Here is a 16,183-nt window from a genome sequence, read left to right as displayed (position 1 = left end):
AATATACAGAGATTCGCATGTTGTGTCGCTGTCCTGCAGAAGTGGTACAGAAAGGATCGCGTAAGCGATCTACATTCATACATTCGCCTCCGCATTCAGCACTGTCTCAAAGAACATCGACTTCTACCTGTGTTCGGCCTGCATAAATCTCCGAAAATACTGCCTGAGTGCTTGCTAAGGCATAACACAGCCACCCCAAATGAGTGCTGTACCTTGGCTGCCGATCGGATACTATGGCTCCGCTATCCTGAGGCTCATACAATAGGCCTCAGTCTGCAAGGCAAAACCGTCAAGCAAATCTTGGCAAAGTGTTAGTTGCACATCTTGTTCTTGGCAAGATGCGGGTGCGTTCATCGCCGGTAACAAAGTGACAAGTCCCCAAGGTTCGCGCTACATGTGTCACATCTAACGGCAATACAGGGGGCAAGTATCGACATATGGGCGTTTTTCTTAGGCATCGACGAGTCGTTATACAGATGAGACGTTGGATAAAAGCTGATGGAGGGTCGCACATAGTTTACTTTCTCATCCCACACTCACTCTTCCGGTCTTTAGTCCTTCCTTCCTACCTTCCTTAATCCCATTTCGATTCTTTAGCGACTTTGACAGTCTGCCAATCCACTTTCTTTGAATCATTAATACGTCTGTGACGTTTAATCTTAACCTTTTTTAATCTATCCATTTGCTTTAGGAAGACTATTACCTTCATCCACTTCACCATCATCATCAACATGTCTATCAAGGCTATTGCTACTATTGTGCTTGCGGCCGGCCTCGCTGGTAAGTTCACTCCGCAAGCTCAAAGCCTAAGTATACAATGTAGCGTACTAACCCAACACAGCTGCAAAGCCCATCAACACTCCTCGATCTCTTCCTGGTTCTTCCAAGCGCCAGATCGGCTTCAACTCTGTTATCAACGGCTTCAACGGCAACGATGGCGACTTCAACTTTATTGACGGATTCAACAACTTCAACCAGCAACAGCAGGTCATCCAAATCCAACAGCAGAACCTCCAGATTGTCGACAACGGTCGCCAACAGGCAGTCGTTCAGCAAGTACAGGAGGTCCTCATTGTCGATCAAGTCAACAACGGTTTCAACAATGACTTGAACAACCTCTTCCGCAAGAGCAACTTCCAGAACCAGTTCCGCGATGTCTCTACCGTCACACTCGTCGTACAGGAGATTCAAGTTGCTATCGACGATGGCAGGGGCAATCAAGTCCAGCAGAACATCTTCGCGCAATCTGCCGTCGTCGCCAACCGTGGGGCTCGCCAAACCCAGACTGTCATGGTCTTCGACAGCCGCACCCTCGTCGCCCAGGATATCCTCGGCAACAACGCCTTTGCTAACCTCGGTGGATTCGGCGGCATCGCTGGTGCCACTGCTGCCTTGGACAACAAGATGCCCACAAAGACCGCTGGTATCCAGCTCTTTGGTGCTAAGCCTACATGGTCAGCCGTTGCCGAGGATCCTGCTGCGACCCTTGGTGCTATCTGGCAGGGGGCTCTTCAGGATCTTCAGAACGCAGATAACGATGAGCAAGACAACAAGCTCAACGAACAGATTGCTGCTGAGGAGTTGAAAGCTATCCAAGAAGCACTTGGACAACAAGACGGTGCTGATAAGCAGGCCAATGAGGAGCAGAAGAAGGCTGATGAGGAGGCAGCTAAGCAGGAAGAGGAGCAGCAGAAGGCTGAAGAGGAGGCTGCAAAGAAGGATGCGGAGGAACAGAAGAATGCTGAAGAAGCTGCTGCTAAGCAAGATGCCGAGGACCAGAAGAAGGCTGATGAGGAGGCTAAGAAGGCTGCAGAGGAAGAGCAGAAGAAAGCCGATGAAGAGGCAAAGGCGCAAGCTGAGCAGGGCAAGAAGGCAGCTGAGGAGCAGATGAAGGCAGAGGAGCAGAAGAAGGCTGAGGCTTGAGACTCAGCGACGCTTTGTCTCTCCTATAGAGCGTAAAAGCTCGAACAGTATACCCATGGAGCTTGGTAGCAACTTGAGCAGTTTAACAACACTAAATAGCAGTAAGACTCGGTGCTGGAGTCACCTACAGGCATTATTATAGCCTTGATGAGAAAAGTTGGTATCAGCGAGACTGATCCAAGTAAAATCTAGTCACGACATCAAATGAATGATTTGTCTCTTTCACTTGTCGTGCTCAGTGACGTACTCACATTCACAAACAATTAACAGTCAATCCCTTTCGATAACACGGAGACATTTTTTCTTCGAACACATTCTGTTTACGCGACCTATGAGAGACGTTCCACTAGACAAGTTAGGCGCTACTTTCCCTCTCCATCTCAAGTCCTCAAGCACAAAGGCTACGACGATGACACCGCCTAGCCGCTCGCTGCGACGCTATCGCCATATGAACAGGCTGGTTTTCTGTTTCCTAATGCTCATTGCCGGCATTTGCGTATTCTTCGGCTGCACAACATCCAATCTTATCTCGCCCAATGTGCTCAAGGTCACCAAGTCCCCAGGCCTTGATTCCAATTCTATATTCTGGATGCCTACAAGAAAGCAAGAAGACTGGAAGATTGTAAAGGCGACAGTGTACTATGAGTCTGGCGACAAGACACAGAACGCCCGCATTCTTGCCCTTCACGACTTCCACAACGAGTGCTTCAAATATGAAACACACACACTGCGTATGCCGATTGTGCGAGGCGCTGTCAACAAATTCCTTCACCTCCAATCACTCATCATCAAGGAACTTCAGAAGCCGATTGAGCAGCGTATGGAGTGGATACTCTAATTTGAAACCGCTATCGTCCTCGCGAATCCTCACATACCCCTACACCACTTTCTGCCACCTATCACTGATGTCGAGACTTTCAAGAGCCTTTCCATCATCGCTACAAAGTCCGAAAGTGATCATCTAAATTCTTCAGTCTTCTTCATACGGATTAGTGGCGGCTCATTACGGATCTTGACTCAAGCCATGGAGACCATATATGACGCGCCGTACATCGAAGGATACAAGAACGAAGACAACGACGGAGGCCTCTCATCAATAGCCCTACAAAATGTTCTTTATCTAGAGCAACATCGAAATAAGGTAATTTTTCAGCCGCGACAATGGTATAACAGCACGACTTCGTTGTTCAATCAACCCTACTTTCCCACACCAGCTCATCGCCTGACGCCCGATCTCAAGACGTTGACAGTTGACTGTGAGGGACAGCAAATGCTCCCAGAAACAGCAGATGTACATCGCTTCTGGCGCACAGCGAGCGTAGCTAGACGCGTGTTAGATGAGGCAAAGGAGAAGGGTTATACGGATGAACAGGGTGCCTTGTGGGAAATGGCTAAGGGGGTGAAAGAGTGGGTTCAGCTACGGGCTTGGGATATGGAAGAGCTCGAAAGGAGGGTCATGCTGTTAAGAGCCAGCTTGAATGGCGACTGATTTGATTTTTCGGACATATAGTCTGTGGAAGAAGTGTGTAGTGCATCCTGCATGTCATGATTCATCCAACAGATGATCATTTTCAGTCCGATGTATGGAATCATGAATGGTAGTACTGTATTATCGGAATGAGTCCGCGGCCGGATGGTATGGTGCTGCAGGAACGTTGCCAGCTATGCGGGATCCTTACCACCTTCCAATCACGTAACATAGATGATCTGGGCATCTCGGATAGCACGGCTTCAAGTCAAGTAAGCAAGCGCTTACTCGTCCGAGCTACACATTCTCCTCTCTTCATATAGCAGCACGTCGCGTGCTCAAACTTTGTGAGATCTGAAAAGAGTTCTTTGCAGCCATTATTCACTATGCCACTACCCCCAGAAGTCATACCAATGCAAGACGTGGTGCCAAGAACCGACAACTTGCAGAAGGACACAGCAACCAAGAACAACCAGTCAGCCTCACCAGGAAGAAATGAAGCATATTCCGCATTTTCAGCATATACCCGTACCTACCTGACCTACATTCTCGGCGTCATCCAGCTGATATCTACCTTAACGACAACAATCTATTTTCCATTGATACCAACACTCAGCACCCACTTCTCCGTATCTGTTCAAGCTATCAACTTGACAGTCACGGTGTACGCCATCTGCCAGGCCTTATCACCAGGAGTATTCGGGTCTTTGGCAGATTCGTATGGACGACGACCGGTACTATTGGCGCTTGTTACCACGTACACGGTGGCAAGCTTGGGCCTGGCGCTCAATAAGAACAGCTACACAGTTCTCATGGTATTGCGAGCATTTCAAAGTATTGGCGGGTCGGCAACAGTGCCGATCGCTTATGGAATTGTAGCTGACGTCGCTGTTGTGTCAGAGCGAGGAGGCATGCTAGGACCAATGTTGTCGACTTGCAATGGTATTTCTGCATTCGGACCGGTCATCGGTGGAGCGCTGGCGATGAAGTCCACGGGACCTATGGGCGTTTTCATGGCTTTGCTTGGTATCGCCATCTTGTGCCTTCTCCTTGTTGGCCTTTTACTACCAGAAACGTCAAGGGCTATCGTCAGGAACGGATCTAGGCCCGCAACTGGTATCTGGCGTACTTGGATATCCTTTCTCTCTAAAGAGCAGGAGGATCGATCTGCTACGAGTATTCAGAACCGGCCTCCGATGCCAAAGCCCAGCCAGGCTTTTCGAAAAGTTTTCGATTCCATACGCATTATCCGACATCCAGACGCTATTGTGATCCTCTGTATGGTAGCCTCGTCTTATGGTATTTACTACACCTTTCAGGTCGCCCACTCTGTCCTATTTGAAGAGCTCTATGGCTACAACGAGCTGCAGATTGGCCTGAGTTTCCTCCCTGCGCTAGCTGGTATGACGATTGGCGGCACAATAGCTGGAAAGCTTATGGACTTCAACTATGCGCATCATGCACGTCAAATTGAGATCGCGGATCCAGCGAATATACTAGATTTTCCAATCGAAAACGCCCGTTTCAGGAACATGATACCAATCATACTCGCTGAGATGACCTTTATAACGGGCTATGGTTGGACAGTACAGCACAATGTACACCCTGCGGTTCCTCTTGTCTTGGAGTTCTTCATTTCCACCTTAGCTACACTGCTAAGTCATACTGCGAACGCGCTCCTCGTGGACGTGTTTCCCGAAGTACCGAGCACTGCATATGCCTCGGGTCAGCTTGCACGAGGCGGATTCAGCGCGGCGTCTGCGGCTATAATCGATCCGTTGATGCGTTCTGTGGGTCGTGGATGGTACTTCACTATCTTCGCGGCGTTCACTGGGGCTGGGTGTTTAACGTGCGTAAGTTTAAGCCGATGCGCTGGTATGCGATGGCGCCGAAAAAGGTATCTGGACACCAGCAGTAGGTCAGCAGAGGGAGCGAGTTGTCAAGGAGTTTGAGGTGGTTCTCAGACGTCGAAAAGTAGCATTGTAAAGCCCGGCTATTCGGATCAAATCGTCCAAATAACACATGATTTTCCTGCACTTTGGTAATCCAAATGCTCATTTCTGATATGCACCATGGCTGAAGGTACCGTGTTCAGCTACAGAAAGACATGAACTGGGATTTCATCACAGCAGGTCATCGGCCGTACTTTCAACACTGAGACGACCATGTAGTATTTTTCATGCGTTGGTGGCAGCAATATTGCATGTCCGCATTGTCGGTATCGTACCCCAGATTCTTGGCGCAAGCATACGAATTAAATTAGTTACTCGGACCGTGCACGTCTGTAGTCTTGTAGACTGTAGATGCATTAATGGCAATGTTCACGCTCATCGCATGACGGTGTGTAAGATGCGACATGAGAAGAAGTGTCGGGACGATGCGTCGGGTAAAAGGCAGACGTGAGGCGCAGGTGTTTCCGGTGAGGATGACTTTGAATACAATGATCAAGCGCTATCTTCAGCAAATGACAACAAACGTGGAGAGGGTATTCAATGTCTGACGTGTCGGTGATGTCTTGGGCTATGAGCTTTCGCATCGAAGGCCGAATTTCCAGGGATGAGGAGTCATATCCCGCCACGCTCTTCATCGACCCACCCATGTCTCAAGTGAATCATCTTGAAATGTAATGATTGTAGGCCGAATAACGTTGGGTATACATCTCGTGGTGATCTGATGTGGCACCGGTTGGGCCGACGCGACTAACCCAGACCAGATCGGGTAAGGCGTGGTAGAAGTGACGTAACCGTGATTGGCGGGCAACTTTGCCTGACCGGAAACCTGTACGAAGCTCCAGAAGCTTCTACCGACAGGGCAGAAACCACGACTAGCTTCGAGATATGACGAGAAATCACACGATGCCACTGAGTGCTTCCTGACTCTTCGCGAACAACTGCGTACAATTGTCTTTAACGTATATAAATCCCTCGAGTCTTTGTGTAATACCTCTTTTGATCTTCAGAGATACCCAACACCAATACATCGCATACACGAATCCTGAGCACAAGCTCACGACATACGCTATTTCCTCTGGCTTCGGGCCATATACAAGGCATAATAGCCACGAATCAAGATGACTTCATTTGACGCATACACCGACCGCGCCGCGAAAGCTCTAGCAGACAGCTTCGACCTAGCTAAGGGCTATGCGCACTCACAGCTCACACCCCTCCACCTCGCCGTATCGCTTATAGATCCGCCCAAAGATCTAGCAAACCAGGTCGATGTCCCGCCGCCACCGCTGTTCAAGCAAGTCCTCGAACGCGCGAATGGCGATCCCCAACTCTTCGAGCGCAACCTGAAGAAGGCTATGGTACGGTTACCAAGCCAAGACCCTCCACCAGAGCGTACCTCACCTTCACCTGCCATGGCCAAGGTGCTTCGCGCTGCAGAGGACTTGAGCAAAACACAAAAAGATAGCTTCATTGCCGTCGACCACCTCATCCAGTCTCTTTGCCAGGATGCTCAATTACAACGAATCCTTGCCGAGTCGAACGTTCCGAACGTGAAGCAAATCGACAATGCCATCCAAGCACTCCGAGGCACAAAGCGGGTGGACTCCAAGACGGCTGATGCCGAAGAGGAGAACGAGAACTTGAAGAAATTTACCATCGATATGACAGCAATGGCACGGGAGGGCAAGATCGACCCTGTCATTGGTCGAGAAGACGAAACACGCAGAGTCATCCGCATCTTGACTCGACGAACCAAGAACAACCCAGTCCTCATCGGAGAGCCTGGTGTTGGTAAGACTACAGTTGTCGAGGGTCTCGCCCGCCGAATTGTCGATGCGGATGTACCTGCCAACCTCGCAGCCTGCAAACTACTGTCTCTCGATGTCGGTGCATTAGTTGCTGGCAGCAAGTACCGTGGAGAGTTTGAAGATCGCATGAAGGGTGTTCTGAAGGAGATCGAGGAGTCAAAGGAGATGATAGTATTGTTCGTTGACGAAATCCATCTTCTCATGGGCGCTGGCTCTTCCGGAGAGGGAGGCATGGACGCTGCCAACTTGCTGAAGCCCATGCTGGCTCGTGGACAGCTTCACTGCATCGGTGCGACTACCCTGGGCGAGTATCGAAAGTACATTGAGAAGGACGCTGCGTTCGAGCGTCGTTTCCAACAGGTTCTCGTCAAAGAACCATCGATCCCCGAGACTATTTCCATTCTTCGTGGTCTCAAAGAGCGCTACGAAACTCATCACGGTGTCACCATCATGGACGGTGCTATTGTTGCATCCGCTACTCTTGCTGCCCGCTACCTCACTCAACGCCGACTGCCTGATTCTGCTGTCGACCTGATCGATGAAGCTGCGGCAGCCGTCCGTGTCACAAGAGAATCGCAACCCGAAGCGCTTGATAATCTCGAGCGACGCCACCGACAACTACAAATCGAGATTCACGCGCTTTCCCGAGAGAAGGATGAGGCATCTCAGGTCCGTCTGAAGGAGGCGCGAGCGGAAGCTGCTAATATTGAAGAAGAGCTTAAGCCGCTCCGTGAGATGTACGAACGTGAGAAGGGTCGTAGCAAGGACATTCAAGAGCAAAAGCTCAAGCTCGAAGGCCTCAAGACGAAGCTTGCTGAAGCTGAGCGTATGCGCGACATTCAGACTGCTTCAGACCTCAAGTACTACGCCATTCCTGATGTCGAGCAACGCATCAGCGAACTGGAGCGGGACAAGGCCCGCGCCGATGCTGAGATGTGGGCACACCAGGCAAGTGGAGGTGGTGAGGCTCTCATGAGCGACTCTGTCGGTCCAGATCAGATCAACGAGATCGTCGCTCGCTGGACTGGTATCCCCGTCACACGGCTCAAGACCACAGAGAAGGACAAGCTACTCAACATGGAGCGTCATCTCCAAGAAGTTGTCGTTGGTCAGAGGGAGGCTGTCGTTTCCGTGTCCAACGCCATCCGACTACAGCGCTCTGGTCTGGCCAACCCCAATCAACCGCCCAGCTTCTTGTTCTGCGGTCCTTCTGGTACTGGTAAGACACTTCTTACAAAGGCTCTGGCAGAATTTTTGTTCGATGATGCAAAGGCCATGATTCGATTTGATATGTCCGAGTACCAAGAGCGACACTCCCTTAGCAGAATGATTGGTGCACCACCTGGCTACGTCGGACACGATGCAGGAGGTCAGCTTACCGAGGCTCTGCGTCGCAAGCCCTTCTCTATCCTCCTGTTTGACGAGGTTGAGAAGGCTGCCAAAGAAGTACTCACTGTCCTTCTTCAACTCATGGACGACGGTCGCATTACCGACGGCCAAGGCAGAGTCGTTGATGCAAAGAACTGCATCGTCGTTATGACATCCAACTTGGGTGCTGAACACTTGTCTCGACCCAACGCACCCGACGGCAAGATTGACCCCACCACCAAGGAGATGGTCATGGGTGCGTTGCGTAACTGGTTCCTCCCTGAGTTTCTGAACCGTATTTCCTCCATTGTCATCTTCAACCGTCTTACTAAGCGCGAAATCCGAAAGATTGTCGATGTGAGGTTGGGCGAGATCCAGAAGCGACTCAACCAGAACGGCCGCAATGTACGCATCGAGATGACTCCAGAGGTACGGGATTACCTTGGCTCGGCAGGTTACTCACCAGCCTATGGTGCCAGACCACTTGCACGACTCATTGAGAAGGAAGTCCTTAATCGTCTTGCTGTGCTCATCCTTCGCGGTTCTATCAAAGAGGGCGAGACAGCCAGGGTTGTGCTGGATGACGGACACATCTTGGTACTACCCAATCATACTGACAGCGAGGACGACTCGGAAATGTACGATGAGTCCGATGCTGTGGCCGAACTGGATGACGCTGATGGAGACATGGATCTTTACGACTAGGGGAATTCAGTGAAACCGGAGAAGGATATCAAGTGAATTTCAGCATAGGCGTTTAGGAAGTTATTTTCTTGGGGAACATGGATGCTCCGATAGAGGCATCATGATGGGATTACGAGTTACGGCTGATGATTGCTTATAAAAGTAGAAGCACGGGCTGGCGTTTTCTGGGTAGCATACTTGATGTATTTATCTTGTACATGGTTAATGAAACCAATAGGCTGAATTATTCATGATGGACATGCGATACCGCAGTGATGATCATTGCTCTACTAACATCTCAATTTCAAACGGGGATTTTGATATCTTGCATATGTAATATCCTTGGGACTGATTGTAAGAAAACAGCGAGCGGCGCAAATCACAATTCACAAGGTTAGCTCATGTCGCATGCACCGTTGTCAGAATTGTAGGGATCACGGTCATGAACTCTTGTCATTTCTTCGTTTAACGTTCCATGATGGACTACTTGGCCAAACATGTGCTTGCCCAAGTCCGGGTATATTACATCCCACTCCACCACAAATTCGAGTAATCTAGTAGAAGAAACCAAGGATCTTTCCGGCAACGTGCTTCCTGCGGGCCTCCTCGTGGTCCATGATACCGGCAGAAGTGGTGAGGACGATGTAACCGAATTGACGCGAAGGGAGTAGCTTGACAACCCACTTCTCCATGTCGCGGAGCTGGACGTTGTAGCGGGGAGAGATGACACCGGTCTTGTTGATGCGGCCGTTGAGCTGGATGACGATCTTGCCGTTGCGGTGGTCGTCGACCTCCTCGAACTCGCCAATGTAGCCTGAAAGAGGATATCAGTGAATGTTGCGGCGAAATAAACATCAGACGTCATGAAAGGGATCCGAAGACGTGTAAGTTCTCCGCAGTTAATATATCGGACACTTAAAGCTCATTGATCGTGGGGAATCGAGATCAGTGAGTAGTTATCAGCCCGAAGTGGTGATGTAGGTTTACTAGCGGAGAACATTGGGCGGCATTGCACACGTATTCAGGCAGGGTGCATTGCGCGTGCGATGAATGTAAGTACAAAGATAAACATACCGTGACGCTGCATGACAGTAAGGAACTTGACGATGACCTTGGAGGAAGGACGGATCATGACTTGGCGCTTGCCAGCCTTCTCGGCGTTGTTGATGGCGTTGAGCGCATCGTTGAGGACGGAAGTCTTGACCATTTTGACGGTGTTATCGGGAGATTCTCTGTGGCGGAGGCGACTGAGGTATCTGCGCGTGGGTGGTTAGCCTCCAGATGCCAGAGCATGGAGAGTGCCCTTGCATGAGGGTTCTTCAGCTCTTGTCGAAGAGGAGAGGCAGTGTCACCTTCATCCTTGCGGACGACGGCGAGTGCATCTCCTGGCTCTGAAGGGCACTCGGGTCAAAGACATACCTCGTGTGATTGCGGTGGGCGGTAAGGAGGATGGGAGGTCGCGAAAAGTTCGAGTTTGGCGAAAATTGGTGTCGTGGTCCGTGTGCTCGCTAATGGACATGGACTTGGCAGCAGCGACGGGCCCTTGCACACGCTCCACGCTCCACGCTCCCAGGCTGCCACACTTCAACACCTGCCAGTCCTCACATCACTTCGCTGTCGCGATGTAGACCGATCATGTCTTCTCCGCCGAGGAAAGCCCATGTCTTGGGCGCAATGGCTTGATCCTAGCTAACATTTCAGCACTATCGCGCCTTCACGTGCACTCGCGATCGCTAACCGTCTTAGTCATGACGTAGCGGCAGTCACTTTGCCTCCGACCATCTCCCACGAGCCCAAGTCTAGAATCTATCAGTATACACCAAAGTCTGCTATACTATATCGCCATGTCTGAGGCATGCTGTACTTGCGCTGCCCTCCTGTCGTCGATACCTCCAACATATGATGAGAAGACCGAAAAGCCGTCGCAGTTCGAGCGTAGACTTGACTGCTGTGACCGTGCCATATGCGCCAGATGTTTGACGGATAATCCGAGATTCCAGAACTACTGCCCATACTGCCAGATATCGACAGGACCATCGGCACTCCCAACACATGGTCTACGCGATCCTCCTACGTATTCGCCACCAGACGAGCAGCAAGCCGGCGACGAACTACCCCCATACTCAGCACACAACACGCTACAACCACCGCCTGAAAAGACCTACTCAGATGCTGAAAACGCGCCTGATGTCCTACATTTCGTTGATCAGAACAACGACTCGATCTTGTCACTATCGCTTCGATACGGTGTACCCACCGATGCTTTGCGCCGAACGAATAACTTATATGCAGACCATTTGCTGGCGGCGCGTAGAACGGTCCTTATACCTGGAGAGTTCTACAAAGGTGGCATCAGTCTTAGTCCGAGGCCACTAGAGGGAGAGGAAGAAGAGATTAAAAAGACAAAGTTACGGAAGTTCATGGTTAGATGCAAGGTCGCCGAGTAAGCGCTACAATCTTTCAATTCATCGTAAAGATACAGAAACTGACCTTCCGTGACAGGTACGATGTTGCTCTTCTCTACCTTGAACAAGCCGATTATAACCTTGAGCACGCAATCACGGCGTACAAGGCTGACGAAGAATGGGAGAAGGAACATTCCTTAGAGGCTGCGAAAAAGGGCAAGGCGAAGGATACACAAAGTTCTGCACGGCGGAAGTGGGGCTTTGGGGGTCTCACTGGTCAACTATGAAAGCGCGTACGAGCCATCCCTCCGGTAATGGGCGTTTTGTACCACTGCGACATACTTTAGCTTGATCAGAAATACCCTAGCCAGCGGCTACATATGTATTATTTGGTATTGATTGGTAGCAGGATTGCCAGGAAATGAGGGTTGTAAATTCCTCTACTCCAACAGTACTGTCAAGTTCTATATAACAAAGCACGCTTCTCATCTATTGTTGCCATATTCAAGTGCACTTGGCCATCTGCTCTTCCCATCAGTCTATCCGCATATTCACCAAGCTTACCGTCTAAATTGAACTGCTATTTTTGCTGGTTGTGAAATCTCATGTTCTTACCTGCTTGAGAAGCTCACAGCCAATCATAGCGCGAAAGCACCATAAACTCGTAAGCGCCTATACACCCCGCGAATCAACATCTGCACCTGAACTCTCGAAGCGCCCGCACTGCATTCGCGTTTCACACTTTAGTGACCCTGCATTCAGGTCACTCTGTACCCTCATTCGACGGCATGAAAGCGCACTACAGCCGCTCATGCTCTGACTTTGCCATGTTTCGTTACCAGTGGGACCACAGGCAAGCCACAGAGTCTGACGCACGGTACGATCGGCAACCTCGCTGACTGAGTGGAGAGGTCACAGACCACAGTGAACAGTATGGGCTGCTAAATGTACATATGCGGCAATGCGGCAATACGATATGCTGGTTAATATCACTATTCTAAGACTGGTCTGCAGCTTACGCGCTGCGAATAACAATACACCACCACCATCAACCTAGCAGTCCGGCGCTGCTAACCCAAGTCCCACCGATAGTCGCAGCGGCAAGACAGATTACCGTTCTTTCTTTGCTCTTGTTCGTCTATTTCGAGACGCGAACTGAAGATGGCTGCAGGGGGTTGCACGATGTGTTCTGTAGGCATGAAACCCGAATTGCGACCAAGTCGTTTTAAAGGCATGTGCCACCCCCAGAGTTGTTTCTCATCATCCCAGGCAAAGGTTCTCTCGAAACCTCAGGTTATATCAGGCCCTCTGTGCTTGCTTATTCTTTCGTTATCTCGCTATTCGTCCTTCATTTCAAGAAAGAGAGGTGCTCCTGGTTGACACCGATTCAACGACCCAATTCTTACACCCTCATACCTTACGCTTTGCGTTTGTATAATACAATAAGGGATACCTTTGAAGCAAGACTACAATCAAGATGAAGATCAACCCCGCTCCTTTCCACCTGGCACAGGCCATCATCACAGGTCTCGTCGTCGTCTTCAGCATATGTATTCTTGGCACTTCGGCATACACTCTGGATGTCTTCAACGGGCAACATCTCACGAACCCTTGGTGGGCACCGATGTGGCCTCAGCATTTCGACGTTCAGGGTACCAAAGCGCTCATCGCGTCGTCCGTCGTGACACTGGTTCTCTGTGGTGCATTCTTGATCGCATCATTTGTGCCTCAGGTGAGCAACAACCTTAACATTATTGCGTGTAGGGATGCAGACTGACAAGCACCAGCTTGCCCTTCGCCAGAAGTACACTCTCCGCGCCCTCCTTTCCCTCGCCACTCTCCTTCCTACTCTTCTCCTTACTCTGATTACGACGATCTGGGCACACATGCTCAACAACAACGCTCCGGAAGTTGATACCATCCAGACCTGGACCTGCAAGATGCAGAACTCGCAACCGCTTGCTCAGGATTTGCCGGGCGATATCGCTATGCCGGCTGGCATGGGAAACGGAGACTTCAAGACGCTTTGTGGAGCCAGCAAGTTCGCGCTTATTGGCACGCTCATTGTATTCTTGCTTGTAGGCGCAAGCATGGCTGTTACGGTTATCACTTGGATGGCGGATAAGTGGGCAGCTAGGCAACAAAGGAAGGAAGTTGAGATGGGCAACATTCCTGTGCCTACATCGTAAAGGCGAGGCCGATGCAAGACAGGACGATGAAAGAAGCAAACAAGCGCTTGATGGGACGTGGCAAGTCGAGAGATTTGATGCATTTGGGGTATGGATCTCTATCAGCAAGCGTGTCCTAACAGGGAAGGCGTACCGGTGTAATGGTGTCTATACGTGACTATGAACAAGGGTGTTCCTTTCAATGTACTATTAGGCAAAGGGAGGCCACTTTCTCCGTCCAATTCGCATCTTCGTCATAGTCCGGACTGAATGATGCATTGTGCACCGGTATTGCGGGGAATTGGGTCCAGATCAGGATCGGCAGATCCAATAGACGATCGCCCTGGAGTCGAGTAGAGGGTGCGTAAGCTTGCGTGAACGGGAATAAGGCATGCCGGTATCCAGAACGTAATCACGCTGAGCCGTATGTATGGCGCTGTTTGATTCTGGGAAGATGGCAATGCTTGCTGAAGAAAGCTGTCTGGAAAGTTGGACAAGGCAGCATGCAGGTGTTGTTGCGGAGCAACGAGGGCAAGCGCGACAAGCAAATGTCTTTGTACCACCAAGACATTGATCATGAGACATGGTATGTAGCGGTTTCAGCACAATGTTGGAGACGACGCTGCATCTCAGACAATCGACAGCTTACATAGTGAGCGATGTGCAGTGGGGAAACGCGTGAATAAGCCGGTCAACGATCATCGTTTGGCTCTCTTGGTTCGGCCTGTCGCGTCACGACTCCTCATCCACATCAACTGCCGTCATCCGGCCAGGCCCTCGAGCATTTCTGTCCCTCTTGCTTTTTCCCGCCTTCAGTTATTTCCATCGGCTCTGAATCAGAAAACGAAACCTACCCGCCGTTCCTCGTCGAGCATCTAAATTGATCACCCGTCCTGTCATCCCGGATCCTTGTCCGTCTTCAGCCCCCAAAGGCTCGAGCGTGCATTGAAGCGGCATCAGAAAGATCCCCTCTCCACCGCAGCGAGACTGCATAATTCTGCCTCTCTCTGCCTGCCAACCTCGCCCCCCCTCCCCCTTCTCTCGCACACTTACCCACTTGACACCCGCTATGCAAGCTCGCCACGCGCCGGCAGAAGAACACCGCAGCAAGAGGAAGTTCCAACCCAGCATTACAAGCTATTTTGAGGTGCGGGACGATTTCGAGGATATTGACGATCTGCGGGGCCTAGATCCGATTACCCGACCGCGACGCCAAACCACGCGAGGCGCTGCACAACATCAGCAGCAACAGCAGCAGCAGCACAGGGAGAGACTCGCTCCCGACATCCCAGGACAGGTGCAAGCAGGCTTGCTGAGCGTCGGAATGAGAGTCAGAAAGAGTGTGCCGGAAGGCTACAAGACGCACAAGGTCTCCGAACTGTCCTCGGTTCAGAACACCATGTCGAGACCCACATTGGCCGTCAAGCCGCCCCGAGAAGCTGTGCCAGACCAAGTTCAACACCAGCGAGAACTGCTGCCGTTTTGCGGTCTGCACAAGATTGGAGGCTTTGCTGAGCAGCCTACAACAAACCCACATCTCTACAACACAACCGCCACTCCATCACCACCCAGTTACTTCCCTCTTCCTGCCGAAACCTTCACCCAGCCATTCTCCTCGACAGCCTCCACCGACAGTGGCTGCTCCACCACGTCGCAACGCCCACACAACCCCTCGAAACGCTCATGGCAAGACGAAGATGAAGTCAGGCCATTGGACACTAGCTTCTTCTTCGGCTCATCATCGACAAAGGGCATGGGTATGGGTGTTGAGGTCGACGAGGTGCCTGTCAGCCCGCTGAGCGAGACTCCGCCTCCGGGACTGAATATGCTGCCGCCGGTGAGGCAGTTCGCGCAACCCAAATCGAGAAGAGCTGTACAGAGGACAATCAGCGACGATGACATCGACATGGATTTTGTGAATGCATCACACATCGAGGGTAGGCTTAGCGCAGGCTGCGGAAGCGATTTTGAAGAGGCGGATTTTCTGTCCAACGAGGTGGACATGGGTGGTATATGAACTCTAGTGGTCATTTCCTACTCTTTCGTCGTTTCAAAGTTATCAGCTCTTTTGCTCTTCGCTTCTTGTTTATACTTTCCTATTGGTTGGTTATCCGCGCGCTCGTCGCTCTTGTCATGGATGGCGTAGAATGGTGTTCATGGAAAAGGTTATAATGTCGGCGCGTATACCCGGTTCTCTCTTGTTTCTGAAGGTTTCCAATCAACCCATCCTATATGCTGTTTTTCATAATCTTAAACCGACTGTCCACGTTCGTCCTTGCCTACTCATTACCACCGATCTAGCCACTCACGGTGTGATCATACCAACTCACTTGTGTTAGCATAGAGAAAGGACTCGATTGTGCCTTTCATTTTAACATGCAGAATATTCGAAGCGAGTTTAGAATTG

At 50.7% G+C, this 16,183-nt stretch overlaps 8 protein-coding genes across 8 annotated transcripts; 7 read left to right on the top strand and 1 right to left on the bottom strand.

The window, feature by feature from the left end:
• Window positions 1-731: 731 nt before the first annotated feature.
• Window positions 732-1,923, top strand: GT037_001368 (uncharacterized protein; the record flags this gene model as incomplete). Its single annotated transcript, XM_038926415.1, has 2 exons — window positions 732-780; window positions 842-1,923. 2 exons carry the CDS (start codon window positions 732-734, stop codon window positions 1,921-1,923), a joined length of 1,131 nt encoding a protein of 376 aa, XP_038792271.1.
• Window positions 1,924-2,254: 331 nt separating this feature from the next.
• GT037_001367 (uncharacterized protein) lies at window positions 2,255-2,761 on the top strand (the record flags this gene model as incomplete). Its single annotated transcript, XM_038926414.1, has 1 exon — window positions 2,255-2,761. The coding sequence occupies one exon, from the start codon at window positions 2,255-2,257 to the stop codon at window positions 2,759-2,761; it is 507 nt and encodes a 168-aa protein (XP_038792270.1).
• Window positions 2,762-2,947: 186 nt separating this feature from the next.
• On the top strand, window positions 2,948-5,244 carry GT037_001366 (uncharacterized protein; the record flags this gene model as incomplete). The annotated part of the gene is made up of 2 exons (XM_038926413.1): window positions 2,948-3,064; window positions 3,766-5,244. Coding segments are annotated over 2 exons (1,596 nt in total), but the record flags the coding sequence as incomplete, so codon positions are not given.
• Window positions 5,245-6,461: 1,217 nt separating this feature from the next.
• Window positions 6,462-9,224, top strand: GT037_001365 (heat shock protein; the record flags this gene model as incomplete). Its single annotated transcript, XM_038926412.1, has 1 exon — window positions 6,462-9,224. The coding sequence occupies one exon, from the start codon at window positions 6,462-6,464 to the stop codon at window positions 9,222-9,224; it is 2,763 nt and encodes a 920-aa protein (XP_038792268.1).
• A 533-nt stretch (window positions 9,225-9,757) lies between these two features.
• GT037_001364 (40s ribosomal protein s22) lies at window positions 9,758-10,410 on the bottom strand (the record flags this gene model as incomplete). The annotated part of the gene is made up of 2 exons (XM_038926411.1): window positions 9,758-10,017; window positions 10,278-10,410. The coding sequence occupies 2 exons, from the start codon at window positions 10,408-10,410 to the stop codon at window positions 9,758-9,760; spliced, it is 393 nt and encodes a 130-aa protein (XP_038792267.1).
• Window positions 10,411-11,047: 637 nt separating this feature from the next.
• On the top strand, window positions 11,048-11,895 carry GT037_001363 (uncharacterized protein; the record flags this gene model as incomplete). The annotated part of the gene is made up of 2 exons (XM_038926410.1): window positions 11,048-11,646; window positions 11,706-11,895. 2 exons carry the CDS (start codon window positions 11,048-11,050, stop codon window positions 11,893-11,895), a joined length of 789 nt encoding a protein of 262 aa, XP_038792266.1.
• A 1,190-nt stretch (window positions 11,896-13,085) lies between these two features.
• GT037_001362 (uncharacterized protein) lies at window positions 13,086-13,797 on the top strand (the record flags this gene model as incomplete). The annotated part of the gene is made up of 2 exons (XM_038926409.1): window positions 13,086-13,340; window positions 13,396-13,797. 2 exons carry the CDS (start codon window positions 13,086-13,088, stop codon window positions 13,795-13,797), a joined length of 657 nt encoding a protein of 218 aa, XP_038792265.1.
• A 1,048-nt stretch (window positions 13,798-14,845) lies between these two features.
• GT037_001361 (uncharacterized protein) lies at window positions 14,846-15,793 on the top strand (the record flags this gene model as incomplete). The annotated part of the gene is made up of 1 exon (XM_038926408.1): window positions 14,846-15,793. One exon carries the CDS (start codon window positions 14,846-14,848, stop codon window positions 15,791-15,793), a length of 948 nt encoding a protein of 315 aa, XP_038792264.1.
• Between the last annotated feature and the right edge of the window lie 390 nt (window positions 15,794-16,183).

This window comes from Alternaria burnsii (assembly GCF_013036055.1).
Source record: "Alternaria burnsii strain CBS107.38 chromosome Unknown 705, whole genome shotgun sequence".
NCBI lineage: Eukaryota > Fungi > Ascomycota > Dothideomycetes > Pleosporales > Pleosporaceae > Alternaria > Alternaria burnsii.
The sequence above is the reverse complement of the archived record's forward strand: the minus strand, read 5'-3'. Positions and strand labels throughout refer to the sequence as shown.